The 27,623-nt window shown below is 39.2% G+C and overlaps 1 protein-coding gene across 4 annotated transcripts in view; it reads right to left on the bottom strand.

Moving 5' to 3' along the window:
* Positions 1-2,095: 2,095 nt before the first annotated feature.
* The window catches only part of LMBRD1 (LMBR1 domain containing 1), a 116,963-nt gene continuing 91,435 nt past the window's right edge, over positions 2,096-27,623 (bottom strand). The window contains exons 15-16 of one of the 4 annotated variants that reach the window (XM_027093246.1): positions 2,802-2,893; positions 2,096-2,663 (exon numbers count right to left, since the gene is read on the bottom strand). In XM_027093246.1, the coding sequence (XP_026949047.1) occupies positions 2,556-2,663; positions 2,802-2,893 (200 nt within the window). In that variant the 3' untranslated portion in view covers positions 2,096-2,555. Of the gene's footprint in view, positions 2,664-2,801; positions 2,894-6,393; positions 6,893-7,119; positions 7,268-26,803; positions 26,842-27,623 lie in introns of those variants that run through there. The other 3 variants (XR_003430032.1, XM_027093260.1, XM_027093269.1) reach the window with 3 other exon arrangements.

The following is a 27,623-nucleotide window of genomic DNA, read 5'->3' as shown; positions in this document are numbered from 1 at the left end:
CCCACCTAGGGGCGCAGGTCCCATCCCAATTTCTTTTCTTTTTCGTCCTACCCAGTTATGTGGAGATCTTTCTTGCAATTTTGGGTGCCTGATATTCTACCACCGTTCAGTAGGTATTCTGTGAGAACTGTCCACATGTATGAGTATTTTTGATGTATTTGTGGGAGGAGGTGAACTCCATGTCCTTCTATTCCGGCATCTTGATTCTTTTCCCATAAAGCTTTGAATTAGCAAATTCGCCTGCCAACTGAGTACTTTCCAAGTGCAGGGAGCTGCTCTGACACCAGGGTCAAAGTTGAATGACCAGATATGTGTTCAAGGACTTGCAGCCCAGAGGAAGCAGCCCTGAAGGTAACAGTCACAACACACTGTACAGGGAGCCCTGTGAGCAGGGAAAAGACAGCACCTAACTGTGCCTAGGAGACTAGGGTGGGTAACTGACCAGATAACGTCACGGCTGAGATCTGAAGAGTAAGGATTCTCTTAGGAGACAAGAGGAGGGGAAGTGTGTCATAGGCAGAAGGGACAGTTCAGCAGAGTGGGGATGTGAGAAATCAGAGCCATTTGGATAATGGTGACACATCTGTGGGGATGGCAGTGAAAACTGGATAGGTAGGTAGGACACACACCAGAACGGTCTTAGATGTCACATGAAAGCTATGAATTTCATTCTGAAATAACGGAAAGCTTTTCACAGCAAAGAAATGTCATCATCTGATTTGTGCTTTCACTGTCGAGGAAAGATTGAAAGGAGTTGGGACTCAGCAGAAAGCCCAGTGAGGAAATTAAGAAGCAGTGTGCGTTAGAAGGCTTGGGCTGCTATAACAAAATACCACAGACTGGGGGGCATAAACAACTGAAACCTATTTTCTCACAGTTCTGGTGGCTGGAAGTCCACGATCAAGGTGCCGGCAGGGTCGGGTTTTCCAGAGGCCTCTCCCCTTGGCCTGCAGGTCCTCACGTGGCCTTTTCTCTATGCACACACATCCCCGGTGTCTCCTCCTCTTCTTATAAGGGCACCCGTCATACTGGATCAGGGCGCCACCTAATTACCTCTTTAAAGACCCAATCTCCAGATACAGTCAGAGTCTCAGTTACTAGGGGTTAGGACTTCAATAGGGAAGTTTTTCTGTGGCGGCAGAGGGGAACACAACTCAGTCTGTAACACAGTAAGAATGGAGAAGAGGGAAAATGGAAGGACAGTTAAGCAGAGATCAACATGGCCTGATTAGTGATGGGCCAGGTACACACAGGAGATAAGGAGGTCTGCTTGAGTTTTGGTTTTGGCAACCAGGTATGTGCCAGTGCCATCTGTCAAAAAAATGAATAAAGAAGGAGGTTTGGTATGACCAGAAAAACGAGGAGTTCAATTATCAACATGCTGTAATTGAAGTAGTAATTTCTAGTTAACAGGTAAGTAAAAGTTTGGAAACTGAGGGTGTATGAGATTGTCCAAAAAGAAAATGTGAAATAAGAACAGAAGGGAATGGAATCTTGGTGAATAACATCAAAGGTGCCAAACACGAAGGGTGTGGAGGTCTATCCAGAGACAAAGAATGAGAGCAAAGTGACACAAAAATTAAGAGAGAGATGAACTGAATGGGAGATGGTTGTTAATTCCTAAGTCTTTTTCAGAAACTTAATGGTATTCTACTTCAAGGATCAAAATATGTGCTTTTCATGAGTTCTAATTTGCCTGTGTTAGTAAACTAGGATCTCAGTATCCAGAATGCCTTCAAAATACCCTATTGATAGTACATAGCTTTCCCTATATCTTTTGCAAATTCTAAATCTTTAGAATGAGAAAATATCTTTAAAGCTAAAATATGATGTCATATATCTTAAACTGATCAGTACACTGATTTTTTTCAGGATTACTTATTCTTGACAATATTCCCATTTATGTTGGAATACAACTTTTGAGGTTATTTGTAACAATGTATATGCCTTAAATACTGTAGAGGTGATAAGATATCTAATGGACTAATGTCTGAACAATATAATACACCTTGGCACACCAAGCAGCCTGAAATCTGTTCATGAAATCTACTTCAATGGTGCTAGTGATTTAATGTAGAAAATAGAAAACAAGCTGCATAGTGGAATAACATTTATTTATCAGCTATACTGTGAATATTATTTTTCAACAATCAGATAGAGACACTTGAAAATTCCACAGTACTCTAGAGACCCAAAGGCACAGATACAAGTGATTTATTATGTTTTAAAAAAGTGACCAAAGGGAATATTAATTCTGGAAGATTTTTAATCAATTTAACACTATCATACACTAGAGGAAAAAAAAATTTCCACAAACATTCCCTCACAAGGCTGGTACTTTTATATTTACATAGTATTATTATAGCAATTTAAAATGTTAATCTATGATACAATAATGTTACTTCAGAAAACATAAAAAATATAGTTTGTTTTTTAATAGCCATGCTCCCATTTTTGATGAAAGCTAGTCAGTTCACATCCTAAGGTTAGCTTGACACTTTACAAATGCACAAGAGATGCAGAGTCAGCTTAGTAAACCTGTGCAACAGAAGCCGTCAGACAGAGGGTTCCTCATCACTCAGGTCTGAGTCAGCCTCATCTACCCCCTCAATGACCGACTTCTTCCCTTTACAGCAGGAGACAATCAACCCAATCACGAACACCTGCAAATGTAAACGAGCTGTATGTTATTTCTCAAACCTGAAGTCATCCAGAAAGCACCAAATTTAAAACCCAATAGCATTGCTGTGACCAAAACAGGCCACTAATGGTCACAGCATCCCTGGGACACCTGTACTTACCCCAAGAAAGGCCCAGTTACCAAAGTAGTAGGCGGCACTAAAGAACCAGAACTTGTGAAGGAACAGGTAGGTCCGGGTGACAGTACACTGATCTATAAAAGCAAATAAAGGACTAGGGTGAGGTAGTTTCTCTCTTGAAATAGACTATTAATACTTGACCTAAAAGGTCATTAACCAAGACTAATTATCAGTGTTAGAGACAAGATTGAAATCTAGGCCTATCTCCAAAGCCCACTCTTGCAATCACCTTAATATAGTTTAAATTATCAACTAATATGACATATTTTTAAAAGTGAATGCCACCAATGTAACCCCAGCTCTTAGGTGTAAAAAATTATATTGGCTAGTTCAGTGTAATTGAAATAGAAAAAGCATTTTAACCTGGAATGCCAGAAACATCCTAAAACAAAACAGACAAAGTTTTCCTGATGAAGAATGAAGAAAGTAATCAGATGTGGTTAGCATTCTTTTCTAAGAATCCAACTGAGAGATTTTTTTGAGATTTTTTTTCTTTTTAAGAATGCTATTGAAAAAATGGCCGCTGCTTATAAAGAAATACAGAAAAATCATTATTTACTGATTTGCTTACTGTCTGAATTTTAGACAGCATTATAGCTTGAATTTAAAAAGAAATCACTTACTTTTCTCCTTCAAAAAAACAAAAAAAGTAACTTTTAAAGAGAAATCGGCAGACTAGTCACTTGTGTGAGACTCCATACTATTTTATCCAAATACATTGTTTCCATTAGTTTACGAAGTCCTTTATACATATATCTAGTAAAGGAAGTCTAAGGAAATACTTGTTTATGAAAACCACTTGTCCCATGGATTTCTGAAAAGTAGCATTAGGTTCTATTTTATCCCAACCCTCCCCTCCCTTCCCCTACAGTTCAAGCATGTCCCTCCGGATGGCTCAATGCCCAGCTGGACAGACAGCCTCTGCTTCTGGCAGGAAAACATGGCATTTAACAGAGAAGCACCTTCCTCTCACAAGCAGGACAGCAATTTAATGTGGATCCTCTGATCCCCAAGGGCCCCCTTTGTATTCCTCGTTCTCTTTCTCAACACAAAAGTCTAAGAGGAATATTCCAAGCTTCCTAAGAAAAACCAAAAAGGTATCAAGCAGCAGGGGAGGGACAAATGTTTCTCTCCTGTCCTACAGTCCCTGCCCCCCAGATCACGGCCTCACACCAGGCGCCAGAGCTCAGGCAGCAGAGACGCCTCCCTGCAGGAAAGCCACTGGTCAGCCACTCTGCCCCAGAGCAAATTCTCCCCTCGATCACAGAAGGTGCTTCACAGTAATACAACACACTCAATTTGCCACTTTTTCCACTGGATTGGCCTGAATATTCCACAGTACCCATCAGAAGACCTGGCATTCATATTCAGTGTGACTGCTGAAAAACTAAGCTTTCTAAAAAGGGGATATTTTACTTTAAAATCATATTGCTAAATAATACATTTTCTAATTTCGTTTGACTAAAATCTGAGAAGATTCCAAGGATGTCAAAACAAGATGCTCTGAATATGCCTCAAAAATTAAAGTATAACTTTAACATCCAGCACGACAAAGCAAGTCCAGGCCCTGGTCCTGACAGACTTGACGTCAGGTATCATTTGGTCACTTCTCTGCCATGTGAACGGGCAAGTCTGAACCACGAGACTCTGCTTGTCATCACACTTCCTGATAGGCTTATCCTGAAGACCAAGCGAGGGTTGCAGAGTGGCCGTTAATGTCCATTTTCTTCTTCAAGATATACTAAGACCACGATAAAGAATAAAATTTTCAAGACCTGCTCAAATGGTGCCAATGAAAACTCATCCTAAGATTTCAGAAGATGATGTGCACACCAGCAGTGAGGAAAATACTCGCTTAGGTATTAGCATCACGACTACTCTGTACGTGTTCATTATTCTTCTGTCTCTACAGTCAAAACAGATACAAATGAATCTGGCGAAATTTAAATGTGTATAATTCAGTAAAAGGATACCTGCTGCACAGCCATATACCTTTAAATAAAAATAACCAATTTGAAATGAAGAACGGAACGGGCTGTAAAAAATGCCTGTTCACAGTTATTTTAAAAACATCAACAGTATCTTTCATGGCTTAAGCATTACATGAGCTCTACTGTACAAGTACAAACCTGTTTTTTTTAAATAAATTTATTTATTCATTTATTCATTTATTTTTGGCTGAGTTGGGTCTTTGTTGCTGCGCCAAGGGCTTTCTCTAGTTGCAGCAAGAGGGGGTTACTCTTTGTTGCGATGTGCGGGCTTCTCATTGCAGTGGCTTCTCTTGATGCGGACCACGGCCTCTAGGCGCGTGGGCTTCAGTAGTTGTGGCGTGTGTGGGCTCAGTAGTTGTGGCTCGCGGGCTCTAGAGCACAGGCTCAGTAGTTGTGGCGCACGGGCTTAGCTGCTCCACGGCATGTAGGATCTTCCCAGACCAGGGCTTGAACCCGCGTCCCCTGCATTGGCAGGTGGATTCTTAACCACTGCGCCACCAGGGAAGCCCACAAACCTGTTTTTAAAAAGTTATTCAACCTTCTCAACATTGCTAATGCTCTAAACTTAAAAAATAAAAAGTTCTATTACCCGTTTCCATACCTAAAGGTATTTGGGGGGTCAGAACTTGAGCGAAGCAGAAATTTCAAGGCCAGAACAGGGATTACAGGACAAAGGCTGAGCTGGCAAAAGCAGGTAGAATCAAATCACTTTTCCCAGGGGGGCTAATAATCCACTCAGTGACATTTCAAATTGGCTATACCTGCTGATTATTTTCCCCACCACAAAAAACCATATCTTAAATATTTTTCCTATCACATTATTTTACATGTTTACCACTTTCAAAGGCTGGAGATTTGACGCAAGCCTTCTAAAATAAGAAAAAAATGTACATCGTTAGTGTTCTGCTTTGTTGTTGAAAAACTATGTAACGGCTTTTATAGTTATCTTTATATGTATATGTGTCATTATATTTATATGTGTATAAAGGGGCATATGTCCACAGAGGAATTTTAGTTAATAATCCCCATGCATATATTTTATGTTTGAGTGTTAACTCCACACTGAATACACCATCTGCCACCTCCCAGCTGCCCACCTGAATCATACATATCTAGGAGATCTAGAGAGGTGTTTCTACTACTATCTAAAAAACTACAGTAAGTATTTCGAACTTGGTTCGGCCTTCAAAGTAAATGTGAATCCCTCAATTTAGGGAGTACATTCTAAATCCGGCATTGTTCAGGAGATTGCTGGCTGTTATTCCTCACAGGGACACATAAACTTCCAATTACACCAAAGAGTGCATGTTTACAATGAAAAGCTAAAAACAGGGGTTCAGACAAAATTTTTTCTTCAGACAAAGTGGCCATACAGTAAAGATCAGGATTAAAAGAGCCAAGAAAGCACCTGGAGCGTATGAATAGAATCAAAATCCCACTTCTACCATCCTCCCCCCATCTGTTCTCACGCATCATCAAACTAGATGCGTAACTAACAGAAAGTGCAATTAAACTTGTTTCTCATGTAACAGCCGCCTTTATAAATATACCTGATAGATTTTATACTACTTACTTCTTGTTTCTTTTTAGACCACTGGTTATGTCATTGTTAATGTATGCTGACTGCCACTAACATAACTTTGCTCATTAACTATAATAAATAGCACCTTCTACTTTAAATATATTTTGAAAAACAATACTTAGCGCTGATTTAAGCCACCACTATATCATCACCATGTTACACCTTCACTTGAAATCAGCTTAGAATTAATTAACTCTATATTTGTACTTTACTTATAAAACAAATCCTTATGTTACATGTGCATACAGAGAGAGGGCATTTGGGAAAATTCATGTACCACAGAGAATTTTAAAGCAATTTCTTTGTTTGACTAGTGACAAAAAAACTCTGAGAAGATTGGACTATTTGGAACACCACTTCCTTTCTCATGGTTGCCCGTGATCGTGCTAACTTTGGTTTCTGATTAGGGTCTTGCTACTATTGAATACAATAGACATACAAATCTTAACTGGAAACAGGCTGCGGATCTCAGGCTTTATTGTGATATGATTAGGAATTATTTGTTTGTTTTTGTTTTTTTGCGGTATGCGGGCCTCTCTCTGTTGTGGCCTCTCCCGTTGTGGAGCACAGGCCCCGGATGCGCAGGCTCAGCGGCCATGGCTCACGGGCTCAGCCGCTCCGCGGCATGTGGGATCCTCCCGGACCAGGGCACGAACCTGTGTCCTCTGCATCGGCAGGCGGACTCTCAACCTCTGCGCCACCAGGGAAGCCCCTGATTAGGAATTATTTACCAAATGGTTTTAACAAAGGGGATAACATGAGTGCACTGCAGGCTGGCAGAGGGAACTGAGCTTAGGAAGAGGTTCATCAAACCAGGAAACAATCCAAGTGAAAACACGAGCTGTCGGGATGAAAGGAAGGCTGGATCTGAGCTTCTGGGGAGTAAAATGCCAGTGAATTACTGTCAAATGGATTTACAGCATGTAAAATATATATGCACAAAAAGATATGAGCAACCAGCAACATATATCCAAATAAGGGAGGGCAGAAAAAAATTAAATATGTAATAAAAACCAAAATTGTATCCTCATCTGAAACTTAACAAATGGCATACAGTTTAATAATGTTTTGTTAAATCTCACTGCAGGAGCTGAGTAAAAGGGAAAGAAAGAATTGGTGAACATCAAAAATCACAGAAATTCTAAAGGAAATTGATTTATTATATTTTATGGATATATAAATTGCACTGGGCTAATAAAGATAGCACTTGCCACATGTTTTGTACTAAAGAGTAACTTTTTATAGTGACTATTTTAAGAACCAGTATCATCTGTGTTGAGCTCTGATTACATTTAAGTAAGTTTAATGTATTTCAAAGATGCTAAAATATGTATTGCTCCTTTAAGAGAGAATGCACCTAATTTCATTTGTCTTGACCATATAAAAATAATTGGCTATACCCAACTTATAAAAGAGAGTTACAAAGGTAAGCATGAGCATAACATGTAGACACAATCTTAAACTGTATTAGTAAACTCTAAATTAATTACATTTACTATTACTCTTTTTTTTTTAGTTTTTTTTGTTTGTTTTTGTTTTCGGTACGCGGGCCTCTCACTGTTGTGGCCTCTCCCGTTGCGGAGCACAGGCTCCGGACGCGCAGGCTCAGCGGCCATGGCTCACGGAGCGGCATATGGGATCTTCCCAGACCGGGGCACGAACCCGTGTCCCCTGAATCGGCAGGCGGACTCTCAACCACTGTGCCACCAGGGAAGCCCTACTATGACTCTTAATTGTCCAAGATAGTAAAATATAAAACAACTGCTTTCTATTACTTTATCTTTTTCATAAAATGATAGTAATTTAAGGGGTATAGCAGAAAATATTAGAGATAGAAAATTGAGATTTGGTTCTTGAGTCTGGCACTTATATTTACTGTGAGATTCTAGAATCATTTAACTTCTAAGTATCAGTTTCTTTCTAAGTGTCACTGAGATAATATCTACTTCTGATGGATAGTGATAAGATAAACTGAACTTCTGAGAATTAAATTAGAGAGAATTCTACATGTGCTTAAAAAAAAAAAAAGGTTGATGTTTTAGGAGACAGCATCCTTAAGCAAGGATCTATAAAAAGTGGCTGAGAAGTTTTACAAAATCACCTGGGCTGTCTTCAGAGTGGTCTCCGAAGAACTGAGAAACCTTACACCTAGTTCACTTCAGTGTACTGTCCTAGATGAACTGTCATCAACACAATCAAAATGTCACCTAGAAAAAGAACTTCGACAGTAAGAGACTTTCTGGATCTCAAGCAAAACCCAAGAAAAATATGCTCTGATCAATACTTAATTTTCTGGTCTGCAGGGCAACCTCACTTGACAACAGACACAATACATAAGGCTTTCTCAGCTGGATGATACCAGCCAATGTCAGTGAGGCCCTCTTCTGACTCCAGGCCCACCTAGAAACTACGTGACTATAAATCTGGTTTTCCAGATTCCTTCCTCCATGGAGAATTCACTAGCCCCGAGCCTCTAGTTTCCTTAATGGTTATACTTCCTACGGTAAATTAATAAACTTCCATCTGGCTAAAAGTTTAGTTTCCTCTCCACATATCTGGAGTCAAATACACATGCTGGAGATCAAGCAGGATTCTTAAATAATAATTCTATCTCATCACTCTAACTTCAATATTGCTCTGCCCATTTGACGGGTAGAATTAAGTGGAATGAGGCTATCAACACAGTTATTATTTGTCAAGTGAAAGATTATAAGTTCACAGTACTTAACCATGAAGGACTACTTTAACTTGTTGAACACAAAGCCTTCTGGTTCAAGAGAATAGACTGGGCACAGTCATTTGTTTCCTGTCCTGTTTCCCAGGACCTCATTAAATTTATGGAGCAGGAATAAAGCCAGGAGCAAACTTTTTTTTTTTCCTAATTTATTTATTTTTGTTGCGTTGCGTCTTCGTTTCTGTGCGAGGGCTTTCTCTAGTTGCGGCAAGCGGGGGCCACTCTTCGTCGTGGTGCGCAGGCCTCTTACCATCGCGGCCTCTCTTGTTGCGGAGCACACGCTCCAGACATGCAGGCTCAGTAGTTGTGGCGCACGGGCTTAGTTGCTCCGCGGCATGTGGGATCCTCCCAGACCAGGGCTCGAACCCGTGTCCCCTGCATTGGCAGGCAGATTCTCAACCACTGCGCCACCAGGGGAGCCCCAGGAGCAAACTTTTAACAGCAAAGAGAATGGGAGGAAGGCCACCCAGTGATGGGAGACCTCAGCAATATTCTGGACGATGGAATGCCACATTTAAAAGGTCTCCAGTAAAACAGCTGGTTTTCTTCTCATTTACTTTAAAATATAACTTAAGGATCAAGAAACCCCAGTCATAAAGTCCCCAGTGATGAGGGTTCCCAGGTTCCTGATACTTAAATACAAACTAGCATAAATATGAATGAATCATCAGATATATACAGAAAACGATCAGCATGAGGGGAAAGAACAAGATAAACAGAAATGCTCCACGATGAACTGAAATGTAATTTACTTAAAGGAAACAAGGAAACGATTAAGAAAAATGTTTAGTATCTTCACATATTGACGAGGATATTACATCCATAAAACAAAGATGCTTGAAAAAGAAAAATGAGACACATAAAGTAACTCAAGGAAAGTACAAATCTGTTACATGAAATAAAGAATTCAGGGTATAGTTTGAAGATAAAGCTGAATACATATCCAAGAATCTAGAGCAAAATGGTAGGCTGAAAATACCAGATATGAGAGGAGACAGATGATGAACTGAAGATATCCAGCAACTAGTGAACAAGAGCTCCCCAAGGGGAACATGGGGAAAACAGAAACTATCAAGTTAACTTCAAAAGAAGAAATAGACTGGCGCTGGATTTCTCACCAGTCAAAAATGAAACACAGATGGTGTAATGCCTTTAAAGTTCTAAAAGAAATGAAGCCTTCCGTAGAATTCTAAGCACAAACCCATCAATTCTATCAATTGGGAGGATATAATACTTTTCAGATATACATTTTACGCAGAGCATTTCTTTTCTTTAACTCTAGGTAAACTAAGAGCTTTGGGAAGGAAATCAAGAAAGAAGATATGGTTTCTAATGCATCAGAAGTCCAATGAACAGAAATTATAACATTAGAGCTGAACAGCACAATTAGAAAGCAATTAATCCAAAGAAAAGGGGTCAGTATGTACTTAGAAGGAAGTAAATATGATGGGTTTCCTCCAACAGATAAAGTGAGCAGGAAGCGACAAGACACTAGGTAGATATCAATCTTATGTTACTTTAAGAACATTTTTTAACAAGAGAAAGAAAAAAAGGAACAAATTTTAAAGGTGGTTCAATTCTACAAATGCTGGTTGAACAAGGCAGAAAAATATACTCATATATATCTATATGTTTTCTTATCCTCAAGGAGCTTACATGTTCCTATAAAAGGGTAGGACAGAGATAAGATACATAGATGAAGATAGATTAAGACAGAGTAAGGTCATGTCATCAGAAGTATAAATGCTATGGGGATTCATATGAAAAAAAGAGAAACGGCACACATGTTTGGAGATTCAAAAAAGAAAGTCAGGTTTGAAAGAAGCCTTGTAAAATGGCCAGGATTCTGACTGACAAAGATGGGAGGAGATGGGTAGAAATTGGCTGTGACATTCCAAGAACAAACAGTAGAAAAGCAAAGACGGAAAAGATGGCCACGTTCAGGAAGTGTATGAAAAAAGGCTGGAAACACGCAGGACGGGTTAGAGAGTGGAATCCTTCAGTCCTCGGCTGAAGTTATCAGATGGTACAGGGCAGCACTTAAGGTTCCTGGTGGAGGAATGACATTGTCAGAGGACTTGAGAACAGCGGTTTCCAGAGTGTGGTTTGCAGACCAAAACTGTCAGAAAATTCTAGGGCCCCTCCTCAGATCCACTGAATCAAAAATTTTGTGATGTATTTCGCAAGCGTTCCAAGTGATTCTGCTGCACACGAAACTTCGATAACCACTGCTTCAGAACAATTAGGCTAACAGCACTGTGTAGTGTGGATCAGAGTGGACCACTAGTTAAATAAAAGGCTCAGCAATTCATCTGACATGTCATTTAGGTGAGACGTGAGGGTCACTATGGCAACAGACTCTGCATCCCTTAGCAACTGATTAGCTGAAGAGAAAGTGAGAGAAGATAACTGTGCCATCATTGAAAAATGATGGTAGTAAAAGAAATAGTGAAGTCAGGACATACGGTCCAAGACCTTATCTAATAGTTTGTACTTCCCCAATAATTATTCATTTTAAACATTTTTATAAAAGCACGTTACCAAAATAAGAAGGCTCTGTATATTATTTTCATATGGTTGATAAGTCTCACTTAGGACTACCCACAGATTAAGCTAAAATGCTAACATCTTAATTTCGCTTTCTCCCTTGACCCTGCACACCACACCACAAATACACACGTGCTTTCAGCCATAAGGGAAACCTAATGAAAAAATGTGCGGTAAACAACGGTAGACTGAGAAGTTATTAGGTTTCTTATTAGTTCTCAGTTTATGATGGAATACCAAGAACAAAGTCAAACAGGTTCAAAGGGAAAAAAAGGACAGCCTTGAAAGTTGCAAATAGATTTTAAAAGACAATTATTCTAGATATTATCAAATATAGAATATAAAATATTAAGCACTGTTTTCTAATTAAAACTCTTTAAAAACACACACATAACCCCTTTCTCATATGCTATACTCGACTCCTCAGCAAATCCCACTGGCTCTACCTTCAAAATCTATCCAGAATCTGACCACTTTCTGCCACTTCCACCACCACCATAAGCTCTGCCTTGGATTCCTGCAAAAGTTCTCTCAACTTGCCTTTGCCCTTGGTTTATTATGGTCTATCTCAGGGGCTGGTAAACTTTACCCCAAAAGGATACATTTAGACCGTTCCTTGTTTTTGTAAGTTTTGCTGGAACACGGCCACGGCATCTGTAACGTACCATGTACTGCAGCTTCTGTGCTGCAGAGGCAGAGCTGAGCAGTGTGGACCCTACTGTAGGTCTCACGGAACCTAAAATACTGACTATCCAGTCCTTTAGAAAAAAAGGTTGCCAGGCCCTGGTCTACATATCATATCAAGTCATCTGCTCGCAACCTTCTAGACTTTGCATCTGAGCGTAAAACCTGAAGTCCTTAACCTTGATGACATGCCCTTCCTCTTCCACTTCCAGTCCCCCTCCCCCACCCCACTCTGCACCTGCTGTCACCTTGGTCTGCAGGGCTTCTCCCTTGGCACTTTATTCTTCTCCATAATGCTTACCGCCTGACATACTTATTTGTCTCCTTCTACTAAGTAAGCTCCATGGGGACAGGAATATTTGAGCTTTGTTCACTGTTGTGTCACTAGTACCTGGAAGAGTGCCTGGCACATACCAGATATCAATATAAACATTTATTACATGAAAAAGCAAGGAAGAATAGATAAGAAAAACTAAATGATCATATGGAATCCTGGAAATTAAGACGTTTATAAATTTATTTTAGAATTTCAAGACACACAGGCTTTGATTCTCAGTATTAGAAAAAATGATTATGTCAATATCTTCCAAAGGTGTTCAAATTGCAAAGGCTGTTATTATTGTTGTATTCCTCAAATAAACAGGATAACTTTCTAAATAAGGCTATCAAAATTATCACAATTCTAGGTGACCTGACTTCTCCTCATCTTTAGACTAAATCTAACTGTCCTTAACTTTCCCATCCCCACCTCCAAATTTACAGACTATAAGACAAAAAGACCATATAGTGTTTTTTTTAAAGGCCCCATGTGCTTGAGTCTGAGCGAAAGGATTACATATATTCTCCTGAAGTGGATCTTCTTGCTACAAAATTCCAGAAAGCTAAAATTAATTAGCTTCACTTAACATGGGGTAGGAAGTATTAAATTTGAAGTCCATATTCAAACCTGTCTTTTAAATCCACACAGAAAAAGTCTGGTACCATTTTCATTTCAAATTACATTTATGGACCACCCACTTGGGCACACAGCACCACAGGAGACATTAACAAATACTGTCATCACAAAGCATCAGTGTTCCTTTTTAACCTCAGGCCATACAGCTGAGTTTCTAATGAAATCCCTTGACCAGCTTCATTTTCAGCCTCTTAAAATTGGCTTTCCTTAAAATGAGCTTTTTATTTATAACTGTATACCAAACATCAAATGTAAACTAGTGGAGTAGCCTTTAATAAAACTAGTTTTAAACAGTAGTCTCTCCTGCAAAATACATTTTTCAATTAAAAAATTTTTTTTTATTTTTTAATTTTGCTTACAGGCGAAAGTATTGGTAGGTAAAAAAAAAAAATCACCTGAATCCATTGTTAGTGATTATGTAAGTACTTGAGTACTACTGCTTAGTTACCTTGACTTATAAAATCTCCTGGAAACTCAGAAGTTCAAGTAGAAAGAAATATTTCATATTCTGGGAAAAAGATGTTACCAAGAATTCGAGAATTACATTTTCTCAGGGAATTCCTTGGCAGTCTAGTGGTTAGGACTCCGCGCTTTCGCTGCTGAGAGTGTGGGTTCACTCCCTGGTTGGGGAACTAAGATCCCACAAAGCCATGCGGCATGGCCAAAAGAAAAAAAAAGGAAATACATTTTTTCAAAGTCTCAGTAACTACCCTCCCCCCACTGCTACCTTTCAACAAACTGGAAGGAAAAAAGTCTTCTCTATAATCAATAGCTACTGAGCAGACGCATGCCACTATCTGGTCTCTCACTGTTTTCATCCTTTAAAAGGCTTAACGGTGTTTTTTCTTTAGTTACAGAATAAAAGCTATTTATCAACAACAAAAAACAGTGAATATTTATTTCTTTATTCCACATCTTGTTTCCTGGAGATACAGCCCGACTTTTTTAATATATATATTATATATATATAATATATATTATATACATATGTGTGTGTATATATATATATACACACACACACATTTTTTTTTTTTCTTTTTGCTGTACGCGGGCCTCTCACTGTTGTGGCCTCTCCCGTTGCGGAGCACAGGCTCCGGATGCACAGGCTCAGCGGCCATGGCTCACGGGACCAGCCGCTCCACGGCATGTGGGATCTTCCCGGACCGGGGCACGAACCCGTGTCCCCTGCATCGGCAGGCAGACTCTCAACCACTGCACCACCAGGGAAGCCCCACACATTTTTTTCTTATTGAAGTAGAGTTGATCTACAAAGTTGTGTTAATTACTGCTGTACAGCAAAGTGATTCAGTTATGCATATATAAACATTCTTTTCTTACATTCTTTTCCATTATGGTTTATCACAGGATATTGAATGTAGTTCCCTGTGCTGTACAGTAGGACCTTGTTGTTTAGCCATCCTGTGTCTAATAGTTTACATCTGCTCACCCCAAACTCCCACCCCATCCCTCCCCCACCCCCTCCCCTTGGCAACCACAGGTCTGATCTCTAGTCTGTGAGTCTGTTTCTGTTTCATAGATAAGTTCACTTGTGTCGTATTTTAGATTCCACATGTAAGTGATATCATATGGTATTTGTCTTGCTATTTCTGACTTATCTTCACATAGCGTGATAATCTCTAGGTCCATCCATGCTGGTGCAAATGGCATTATTTCATTCTCCTTTATGGCTGAGTAGTATTCCATTGTATATATGTACCACATCTTTATCTATTCATCTGTTGATGGACATTTAGATTGTTCCCATGTCTTGGCTATTGTACAGTGCTGCTATGAACATAGGGGTGCATGTATCTTTCTAAATTATAGTTTTATCTGAATATATGCCCAGGAGTGGGATTGCTGGATCATATGGTAATTCTATTTTTAGTTTTCTGAGGAACCTCCATACTGTTCTCCATAGTGGCTGCACCAGTTTACATTTCCACCAACAGTGTAGGAGGGTTCCCTTTCCTCCACATGCCCTCCAACATTTGTTATTCGTAGACATTTTAATGATGGTCATTCTGACCTGTGTGAGGTGGAACTTCCTTGTAGTTTTGATTTGCATTTCTCTAGTAATTAGCAACATTGAGCATCTTTTTATGGTCTGTATGTCTTCTTTGGAGAAATGTCTGTTAAGGTCTTCTGCCCATTTTTCAATTGGCTTGTTTTTTGTTGTTGAATTGTATGAGCTGTTTGTATATGTTGGAAAATAATCTCTTGTTGGTCGCATCATTTGCAAATATTTTCTCCCATTCTGTAGGCTGTCTTTTCGTTTTGTCTACGGTTTCCTTTGCTGAGCAAAAGCTTGTAAGTTTGATTAGGCCCCATTTGTTTATTTTTACTTCTACTGCCTTAGGAGACTGACCTAAGAAAACACTGGTACAATTTATGCCAGAGGATGTTTTGCCTATGATCTCTTTTAGGAGTTATATGGTGTCATGTCTTATGTTCAAGTGTTTAAGCCATTTTGAGTTTTTGTGTGATGTGAGGGAATGTTCTAACTTCACTGATTTACATGCAGCTGTCCAGCTTTCCCAACACCACTTGCTGAACAGACTGTCTTTTCTCCACTGTATGTTCCTGATGAAGATTAACTGATTGTAGGTGTGGTGGGTTTATTTCTGGGCTCTCTATTCTGCTCCATTGATCCATATTCTGTTTTTGTGCCAATACCACACCATTTTGATTATTGTAGCTTTGTAGTACTGTCTGAAGTCTGGGAGGGTTACACCTCCTGCTTTGTTCTTTCTCTTCAGGATTGCTTTGGCAATTCTGGGTCTTTTATGGTTCCATATAAATTTTAGGATTATTTGTTTTAGTTATGTGAAAAATGTCATGGGTAATTTGATAGGGATTGCATTAAATCTGTAGATTTCTTTGGGTAGTATGCCCATTTTAACATTATTAATTCTGCCAATCGAAGAGCATGGGATATTTTTCCATTTCTTTGAATCATCTTCAGTTTCCTTTATTCATGTTTTACGGTTTTCAGCACATAAGTCTTTCACCTCCTTGGTCAGGTCTTCCTAAGTATTTTATTTTTTTGGATGTGATTTTTAAGGTATTGTTTTTTTACATTCCCTTTCTGATATTTCATTGTTAGTGTAAAGAAATGCAACCTATTTCTGTATGTTAATATTGTATCCTGCTACCTTGCTAAATTCATTTGTCAGTTCTAGTTGTTTTTGTGTGGAGTCTCTAGGGTTTTCTAAATATAGTATCGCGTCATCTGCATATAATGACAACTTTACCTCTTACCTACCAATGTGGATAACTTTTATTTCTTTTTCTTGTCTGATTGCTGTGGCTAGGATTTCCAATACTATGTTGAATAGAAGAGGTGAGAGTGGGCATACCAGTCTTGTGCCAGATTTTAGTGGGAAGGCTTCCAGCTTTTCACTGTTGAGCATTATTTCGGCTGTGAGTTTGTCATAAATAGTTTTTATTAGGTTGAGATATGTTCCCTCTATACCCACTTTGGTAAGAGTTTTTATCATGAATGGGCGTTGAATTTCTTTTCCTGCATCTACTGAGATGTTCATGTAGTTTCATCTTTTGTTTATGTGGTGTATCACATTGATTGATGTAAGTATGCTGAACTATCCTTGTGAACTTGCAGCCTGACTTCTACACTGTTTATGCACAAAAGCATAAAGCATGAGATAATATATACATTCTTCCATCTATCATCAAAAATATGGTGAATATTTTTCTGTCAAAACATATAAAGCTGTATCATTACATTGTATGTAACGTTATTTCAAGTATCCTCATTGATGGGTAAATACCCAAGTTGTTTCTTTTTGTTTGCTATTTCTTATCTAACCTCGGTGGGAAGTGGAAACTGGTTAGTATTGGAGGAGCAAGAAAATGCAAACATGATTTCAAGATTTCCCTCTGAGTAAACAGCTTAGGGCACACAAAAGGCAGAGGACAACTCCTGCTACCCTATGAGATGAGGGTGACAGGTGGAAACTAAGTGGAAGAGGGAAGGAAAGGAGTTCAACCTTGGAATTGAGGTTTGAGGGGTTGGCAGGACATGTATTTTGGTATAGATAAACCAGATAGTGGTTAGAAGATAGGAATGGAAATCTAAGATTCTGAATTTATTGATTAAATTATTAATACCCCTTAAATTATCCAGAATAACTAGGTTTATTTATTGTCAACTGTCAAGTCTCCAAAACATGACTTAGAAAACCTCATTGATCTAGTAAAGCTACATTTATTGGACTAACTGCAGTGAGGGAGATCAAGGAGGGCAAAGGCAAAGGGTATTTATAAGGTTTAAGGGGCTGGGTTGGACCACTTTTATCAAGGTCTTAGACACTGTGGGGAACAGGCTAGAATTGGGCTACGTTTATGACATAGGTTTTGGGTTGGTGGACGCAGTGAAATGAGAAATCCCGAAGCAAGTCTTCTTGGGCAATTCATCTTGGTAAGTAAGCTATTGGAGTTGTTTCACAGTAGGAGTTGTCAACCGTTTGTGTTTGTTCTCGGTGGTACTTAAGGCAGGGGCAGGGAAATGCGTCAGTGCCCAGAACTGTTGATCATTAGCAACACAATGTTGGTGTCAGTTCCCCACATCTTATGGGATTAAGAAGCTTTTAAAACTTACAGAGCAGCATCTGGGAATGGTTTAGACTTTAGTCTACTATGAGTTGTTAACAAGAGAGTGCCCTGGAATGGATAAGATGCTAGAGTTGGAGTACGTATGGAAAATATCCAGAAAGAAGGCACTAGGTTTCTGACACTATCCTAAGAAGTGACTTTGAATAGAAAATCCTCCTGTTTCACTCACAGCTTTCTGAGCAAATGCTTAACATAAGAAAGTGTAAAAATTGCTCTATCTTTAAAAATAGGTGAGAAATTTATAGAAATATCTTAAATTGTTTAAGTAAGTTGGATTACATAACCAAACATAGAATACCATCTTTGCATTTAAATTGGTGGGTTATTTAAATATATGAAAAAATTCTTCAACAAGTTTTCAAGTATTATGTGTCCTCAGAGGTTTAATTTCTGAAGAGTTTTCATTATGTTCTTTGTGGATTTAAACTGTCCTTTTGCAGAGCCTCTAAAGCCTCATTCTTCAACATGTCATTTATCCCAGTGTATTTTTCACAGTGCATTTACCCTCTTTGTGGATTTAAACTGTCCTTTTGCAGAGCCTCAAAAGGAATACATTCTGTAAACCTAGCCAAAGAATGACTCATTTTCCACAGCTTAATATTCCTATAATTAAACCAAGGTATATTTGATGCTAGAAATTTATACCAGAAATGACAGGAAAATGTGAGAGACAAATTATTCTGTAGCAGATTCAAAACTGAACGTAAACACAAAAGATCAACTCACTTGCACAAGAAGGTATACTTTTTAATCTAAATTGCTTAGGGAATTACCAGATAGCATACACTGTATTCACTAATTCTTATGTTCAAAATATGTTCTGTCATTTTGTGGGGCAAAATTTATCATGTTGAACCACTGGGCAGATCAATTTAAATTTTTTGGAATTTAAGAAAAATAATACATAGAAGTGTAAATTTTTAAAAGGATATAAATAATGTATAATTATATAAATAATGTAATTATAATACCCCCAAAATGGTAATTAGAAGTGGTTATCTTTAGTAATTCCATATCGTGGCCTGCACTTGGTACTGTCAGTTATTAAAATAGTAGCCATCTGGTGGTGTACAGTAGTTCTCATGTGTTTTTTTTCCCTCCCTTTTATCATTTTCTCAAAATATATACACTTATGTTTTCTGAACCACATATCATGTGATTTAACCTCTTAACAACAGAGCACCTTTTAATAGCTGGATGTTCTCTTACATAACCAGAGAACAGCTATTCAATTTAGGAATTTTAATAATGATTCTATTTTTTAAAATGTGCTCTACAGTCCGTTCTTTAACATGTCATTTATCCCAGTGTAGTTTTCACAGTGCATTTACCCTCTAGCGCAAGATCCAATCCAGGACCACGTATTACATTGTGTTCTGCTGTTCCTTGACTACCCTGAATCCGTGAGTTCCTGAGCCTCTGGTCTTTGACGACAATGACAGTTCTGAAGCACACAGCCAGTTCCTTTATACCGTGTTTGTCAGTCGTCAGTCTGGGTTTGTCTCCTGTTTCCTCGGGATCTGATTCTTGTTCCCCGTTCTTCCCAGGGTGTCACATCCTGAGGCACAGGCCGCGCTGCCCCTGGATGATGTTAATTTTGTTCACCCGGTACGGCGTGTGCCCATTTTCCTCTGAGATGTGCTATGACACCTACTACCTTTCCTCTTACAGCTAACAAAGGGTAAGTGGAGACGCCTCGTTGTGGTTTTAATCTGCAGTTTTCTAAACTGAGTTTAATTTCAATTACTGTATCTTCATTTTTAAACATTGTATTTGGTTCACTTACAAATCTGCTAGGGTTTCATTCTTTCTTTCTTTAATACCTTGTTGTTCCCTGCCGATATCTGGTCTTATTCCTTTCATCACAGTGGGCTGTTCCAATCCGCGCTGCTAATTCCAGTATCAGGGCTTTGCAAGCCGCGCTCCGCTGCCTGCTGTCTCTCCTAGCTCTCTTACATGCTGCTTTGATTCCGTGTGTGCTTGTGTATTTGACTCCGGTGTCTTCACGTGCACTCCTCTGTGGGAATTCCGTGAAGCCAAGAATCATGGTTCTTTCCTCCAGGGAGGATTACATTTACTTGCACCATGTGCCTACCACACTGCCAGAAATTTCAATGAAACAAATTCACTCTGGTGATGTGCATTTGGCCTGCAAATCTGCAAAGAGCTAGTCTGCGGCTACAATTTCTTAGGAATGTGATTCCTTCCTTCCTGTTCTTGACACTAAGGCCAACTTTGCTTTCGGTTTTCTGCAAGTAATATGTTTAACTTTACTTGTGGTTCGCCCTCACACGATGGTGCCATCCTTGGGAGACGGAGGGGCTTAGCTTTGTAAGAGGCTGCATTTCCTATGAGATGCCAACCACTCACGTGGGCTCTAGACCTGCGTTGTCCAATATAACAGCCACTGGTAACGCGGCCGAGACTGAAACTAGGGAACTGAATTTCTAATTGTATTTAATTTTAATTAACTTAAACTAAAAACTGAAGCAGTGTAAAATATTTTTTCATTAAACAACTTTAGTGCTTTGGTAGAACTATACTTCACTTTAACCAATAAACGTTCTCATTTAGATAATGAAAATTTAGTGTTTGAATTAAGATGTTCCTTAAGTATAAAATACACACCAGGTTTTGAGAACTTAGTATGAAAAAGGATATAATGTGTGACACAGAGAAGGCTCTTGGACACCTCCCTTGTTTACCTGGGACGAAGCCAGACAGCAGCCCTCTATACTCTGTCTCTCCTTCACGAAAGATCTGCTAAGCTGTTTGTCCCCACTGATCAATCAGAACAAGAGGCTTGTTGAGTTGACCTGAGTAACCTTTATTTAGATTTCCCTCCTTCTCCAGGCCCCCAAAGGGGCTCCTTCTGCCCTACCCTCAGCCTGAGCCAGCAGACAGCCCTTCCTAAGCAAGCCCTCCTGGCTGACCTCAGGAAAAACATCCCATGATCATCCCACTCTTACAGGTGGTTCCTTCTAGCCTTGCTTACTCCTCCCTAGAAAAGAAAAGCCCTCTCCTGCCTGGCGTCTGAAACACCTGCAAATAGCTCACGGTCAGCTCCTCTTTTTGTGGCATCCCCTCTTCCTACTGTAATAATCTGTTTAAATATGTCTCTCCTTTTGACTGCTTGAAATGGTGGATCACTCTTCCCTTGGCTTATGTCACCTAATCTTCCTTCTTAGTTCTCCGTTGCTGGTTGCTCTTCTTGCAACGGGACGGCCACAGAGCTCCACCCTCGCACCTCTTCTCTGTTTGAGTTCACCCTCTAGGTGATCTCACATCCAACCTCACAGCTTTCCTTCCCACCTGCCCCAGCCAACCCGGCATAAACTTCTCCAGATCTCCAGACCCAACTCAACTGCCAACTCAAGATCTGTACTTGGATGTTCAACAAAGGACTCGACCCAAAATAATCAAACCAGAACCCCATGTTCTCCCTCAATGCATGAATGAGGGAAACAGATCTGTGGAATTAAGAATATACTCACTTTGCAAAAAGAGTCAAGAGGCATTAGCCAAACAGCAAGCTCCTGAATGCACTTCTGTATGGTATCATACTAAAAATTAGATTCATATACAACTTTCAGCAATATCCTCATGCTTTCAGTCCACGTGCCACTTATATGTGGGATTTTTAAGGCTATTTAGAAAGCATGGTAAAAAATCCCAAACCAAAAACAAATGCAGAAAGGAATTTTCTTCATAGTTAAACCTTTTCACTTAATTCTCTAATACTTCAGCCCATACTACCCTAACTGAAACTGCACTCTCAAAGGTTTAAGACTGGCTAGTTGGTAAATATCTCTCTGAAGCATCCACATGAATGATCTCTGCACACAGCGGTACCTTGGATCCTGTAATGCTTTAGTATTCTGTTCATCTCTCATTGTCCAGACTCATGTTTCCTTCTCACATAACCTAGGTTTAAGCTCTTTGACCTCTGATTTTCTTTTATATCGTCTGTGGCTTTGATTTCCTCGGACTTCAAATGACTGTCTCCATTATACTAAAAAAGCAGTAACACCCTTTTGTTTTTAAAATTAAAGGGCAGATGATGCAAACAGAACACAAAAATGTGAAATGTAGAAAAAAAAGAGACTTGGAATCCAGACACTTGCATTATAGTCCCAAGTCTCATACTATCAACTTTTAACTTATCTCTTAGGGCCTTAGTATCTGTATCTGCAAAAAAGGGGTATTAAACCAGTTAGATGGATGGCCTCACTGAAGTCCCCTTTTTTTGCTTTAACATTCTAGTTTATATTTTAAAAATTGTCTACAACTTAAGTGTCTCTTTGTAGCCTGTATTTCTATTTCTATACTTGTTATACAGAAAATGAGGGGGAAAAGATTTTCTATATCTAACTGACATAATATCTTAGATAAAAGTTTGCAGAAGGATAGGTACTTGAGGTTCTGAGAAAACAAGTCAACCTGCTTTTATCACTGACAAAAGCAAAACAGCTTGGTAAACACGTTTTATTTATAGAGAATGTATTTTGAGCCACTCCTTGATAATGGGCTTGTTTACTCCAGAACTTAGTGTTCAACTACTTTCTAAAGTAAGATATCAATGCACATTTTACTTTATTAATTTTCCTCTAACATTATCTTTAGTTATTCAAAATAATTCTTACTTTTCCCTCTGTACTTAATATATATAATTTTAACCCTGCTTTAGCTCTTTAAGTTCAAGTCAGTTTTTTTAATTCACGTAGTTTAAAGTTTAACACATCAGTTTCTATTTTAGCATCATCAGCTAACTTGAGTCATCTTAACCATTTGTCCTAGTAACATTATATCCTAAAGCTAAAATCTAAAGCCATAGATCGTTCGATGATTTTTTAAGGCTGGCTATATATATTAACAAATATACTTAACCAGAATAATCCACAAAAATCCAGTTTGATTTATGCAGATCATCGCATTTCCAGTTGCTTTAATGTCCAAATAAGACAACACAAGTTTACTCCAAGGAAAGATAAAGTAATTAAATAGGATGACAGAAATAAGACTTTGGGTTCATAGATTTTTAAAAATGATCATTTGGAAATATATTTTCTTGCTTCATCCCTCACTGTACTCCCCAAATATTCAATGCTCCTGCCACAATTTACTTTTTCTGTAAGATGCCAAGTAGATTTGTTTTTATGCCTTGTTAATGCAGGCTCCTTCTCTGCTTGGAATAGCCTCCGGTGTTGTTTGTTTGTTTGTTCATTTGGATTTAACTCATGCTTTGGGGCCCAGTTCAAAAGTTACACTGCAGAGAAAACCATTAGCCCCTTTTGCCTTCCCATAGCATTTTGTCTGTAACTTCATTATAGCTTGCCATTTACTTCTCTATTACAATTATTCATTTTCATATCCAAATCCATTAGGCTGTTTGCTTTCCAAAGGCAGGGACTGTGGTATATGTGTCTCCTCTGATGCTTTCTCTCCTTCCCAGAATCTACCCCAGTACTCTATTCTGTTTGTCCACAAAGGGAAACTGATCATCCATCTTCCTCTTTGGGCTCAAATATTTCTGTATATTTATGTTACTCTTCATAATTCTGTGCCTGTTTTAACTATTTTATTCACACTAACATATACGTTGTCTGTGTATTAATGCTTATTAGATTAAGCAGCAATTAAAGAATGTGAAACTAAGAATGTAAATAAAGTCCTTTTGTCATATTAGCATATAAAATTTAAAACTTGATTTCTAATTTGCTCAGCTGACTCATTTTGAACTTATAAACAATGCATTACCTGTAAGGGTAAATTAAGTAATACTGTTGTTTTAAGGTAACTTTGTGAACATAGTATGATAGGCATTCTTTATAAATCTGTTAAATCACCCTATTCTTTAAGGGATCATTTTAAACACAACAAAACCTTAACTATTTTTAGATGACCCTCAAACATTACAACATTTAATAAATGTCAGACCACCTCATGTATGAATGCAATATTACTTAAGAAAAACAAGTCTGTGAAATGCACTTAATAATGGTAAGAGGTCAATATATGTATTTTTAGAAATCACTGCTTTAACATCTTTCTAGGGAGATTACCTTTCCTCAAAAATAATTTTAAGTATAACACTCTAAATTATAATTTTTGTTTCATAATCTAAAAATCATTCTCCAAAATTCTGTTACTTGCAAAAGGTACATAACGAAGGTGACATCAAGTACCTTATGGAGTATTTATATTACAGTATCATCTACTCTAGTCAAAGTGCCCACTAAAATGTTACAAGTAATAGTGTTGCGTTTCTCCTCTTCATGCTGACATTTCCTAGTGTGCAGTAACTGGACTCTGTCACCACACTTAACACCCCATCCCCACCCGTATGCGTCAAATCTCACGTTCTAACCTGCTCCTTCATCTTTCTCCATCATTTCAAAAAATTTTTAACATTTAAAACTCAACAATTTTCATCTCCTTATATATGAATTAGAAGGATTAATATTTTCTTTATGAGCAGCCGTCCCCAAAGCCATCTTAATTTTGAATCTGGCGGAGGAGAGTTCTCTTAGAGCCCCTCACCATTTTTATTTAAAGTATTCTCTTAAAAAAATCTACCCTGCCACCCCAAATTCAATGGTCATATTTCTACCATCCTCTTCCAAGTATGCACAGGCAAATTTGACATTCAGAGATTAGCTGGAGAACCAAAAAAATACTGGGAAAAATAAAGCCATAAACCTAAAGGGTATGTTTTTGTACTGCAAAGCAACATTTCAAAGAATAAGTCAACTAAAATGTTTTACAAAAATATTCGGCAGTTCAAAGGAGGTCATTTTAACCAGTGGTCCCCAACCTTTTTGGCACCAAGGACCGGTTTTGTAGAAGACAATTTTTCCATGGACTAGTGGGGGAGAGGGGATGGTTTGGGGATGATTCAAGCGCATTACATTTGTTGTGCACTTTGTTTCTATTATTATTACACTGTAGTATATAATGAAATAATTATACAACACACCATAATGCAGAATCAGTGGGAGCCCTGAGCTTGTTTTCCTGCAACTAGATGGTCCCATCTGGGGTTGATGGGGGACAGTGACCCCCGACGTGTGTAGCTAGGTCCAGTCTACTCTGTGATCTCGTTTTGGTTGCTGTCACTGCAGAAAACCCTGCTTCACAAAGATGGGATGTTGGAAATGGAGGCAGGCTTCTCAGTGCTTTCGTGGCAATCTCAGGATATTGCGCCCTGGCTTTAATCCAGAGCGTATGGAGATTTGAAGTTGTCTCAAACATACTTTTGAGGGCACCGTCATTTGCGATCTCAAGCAGTTGATCCTCTTCCAATACAAAGTCAGTTCACCTGGCTTATTCACAAATGGGTCGTGGATCCATTCCTTCCCAGTTTGGGGGTCTTTGTGGTTGGGAAGTAATGCTCAAACTCTTCTGAAAGCTGAGATAGGTGATCATGCACCAGCTGGGAGAAAGAAGGCCCTGGCTCAGTCTTTCAAAATCTCTGCTAATGTTTGAAACATGTCAAAAATCCCAATGTTCGCTCGTCGCCCCATAATTCCAGTTTGGCTTTGAATGCAGCCACTTTACCTGCAGACTTGAACACAGATGTTGTTCTCCCCTGAAGTGACATATTGAGTTCGTTGAGCAGGTTGAATATGTCACACAAGTAAGCAAGTTTTGCGACCCATTCTGTGTCACTGAAATGTGCTGCCACTGGTGACTGTTTTTCTAAAAGAAATCTCTGGAGAGGCTCTCGTAACTTATGAACTCTGGCCAGTGATCTCCCTTTGGAAAGCCATCTCACTTCTGTGTATAAGAGAAGACGTGTGTGCTCTGGGTCCGTCTCCTCACAGAGCTGCACAAACAGATGTGAGTTAAGGGCATGTACTTTAATGTGGTTGATAATTTTAATCACATCCTGCAAAACGTTAAGTTCAGGTGACATTTTTCGGCTAGCCAGCACTTCTCTATGGATGACACAGTGTGTGGACTCACATTCAGAAGCGACCTCTTTGACCCGAGGAGCGAAACCAGAAAGCCATCCAGTCATGGCAGCCGCTGTCTGTGCATATACCGATACAAAATGACCAATTCAGTTTTCCTGATATGTAATCATTCAAAGACTTGAAGAGCTCTGCAGCTGTGGTGTTGGTTGGTAACAAAAGTGCACATAACATATTCTCATGCACACCCTACTGAAAAATATATCACACAAAAACAAGCATTGTTGCCTTGTTGTCAACAGCAGTAGACTCGTCAACCTGGACTGCGTACCACAGTGACTCATTAATCCTGACAATTGCGCCTCAATAACCTCTGCTATTTCATCAATTCGTCTAGTTATGGTGCTAGCCGAAAGAGGAACACGTGCCACCTTTTGAACTGCAGCTTCTCCTGAAAGTTCATGACAAATGTCCTTAGCAGCTGGCAAGATCGACTCTTCACCCAATATACAGGGCTTCTTAGCTTCAGCAATGCGGTTAGCCACTAAGAAGGATGCTCTCAGTGCAGACACGTTTGATGAAGTGGTGGCCTTCAATAATTGCTTTAATTCATGTTCATGATTTTTCCTTTTGAAAAACTCCAAAGCCTTGTCTTTTAATGCAGGGTGCTTGGTCTCCGTGTGGCAAAGCAGTTTTGAAGGTTTCATGGCTTTGTTGGATAGCCAGTCACCACATATTATACAAAGCAGGCTTGGAGAATATGAATCACCTGCTGCAATGAACTGGTAACTTACGTAGGACTCTTGGTATTTTCTTTCAAATGCAACTTTCTTTTTGTTGGCAGTCTTAAGAGTCTTCTGTCTCATCATTGGGTCTTTCTTTCTCCCTTTTCAAAGAAGCTCCCCAGTGACAAAGAAGCTGCCCAGCGACGTTTGTTTTTTACTCATTTTGCCTAGGGTTATCTTGTGGGCTTACCAAAAACTGTGAATGAGACAAGGACACAGTGCAGGAAAGAGGCATGGATGGAAGTGGTAAATAAAATAATGGGCAGGCCAGGCACAGACTAAAATAAGTGTTGGATTCCAACTTAAAGCCTGCCACCAGATGCAGCTTAATTGTCACTTACCACTCACTGGTAAGGTTTTGATATGAGTCTGCAAGCAATTGATTTATTAGGGTCTCTGTGCAGTCAAACCTCTCTGCTCATGATAATCTGTATTTGCAGCTGCTCCCCAGTGCTAGCATCACTGCCTCAGCTCCACCTCAGATCATCAGGCATTAGATTCTCACAAGGAGCATGCGACCTAGATCGCTCGAATGTGCAGTTCACAGTAGGGTTTGTGCTCCTATGAGAATCTAATGCCATCGCTGGTCTGATAGGAGGTGGAGCTCAGGCGGTAATGCAAGCCATGGGGAGCGGCTGCAAATACAGACGAAGCTTCGCTCTGCTTGCCTGCCGCTCACCTCCTGCTGTGTGCCTGGTTACTAACAGGCCACGAACCGATACCAGTCCGTGGCCTGGGGGCTAGGGACCCCTGATTTAAGCCACTATAAATTAGATTAGACTGATAAACAAAAATACTGAATGTGATTCATAAAAGAGTTATGGCCAAGGGTATGATTTAACTAAACTTACTGATCTATAACATAAAAATTCACTCAGTTCAGCAATATAAGGGCATTTTAAACACCTTTACCAGTGCAACTTAATTTTGAAATTTTGATGTTTTTCTGCTAAGGTTTCAATACTACTATAAGAATTT

Source organism: Aethalodelphis obliquidens, unplaced genomic scaffold (genome assembly GCF_003676395.1).
Source record: "Aethalodelphis obliquidens isolate GAN/ISIS:26980383/991018 unplaced genomic scaffold, ASM367639v1 scaffold3, whole genome shotgun sequence".
Taxonomy (NCBI): domain Eukaryota; kingdom Metazoa; phylum Chordata; class Mammalia; order Artiodactyla; family Delphinidae; genus Aethalodelphis; species Aethalodelphis obliquidens.
The sequence above is the reverse complement of the archived record's forward strand: the minus strand, read 5'-3'. Positions and strand labels throughout refer to the sequence as shown.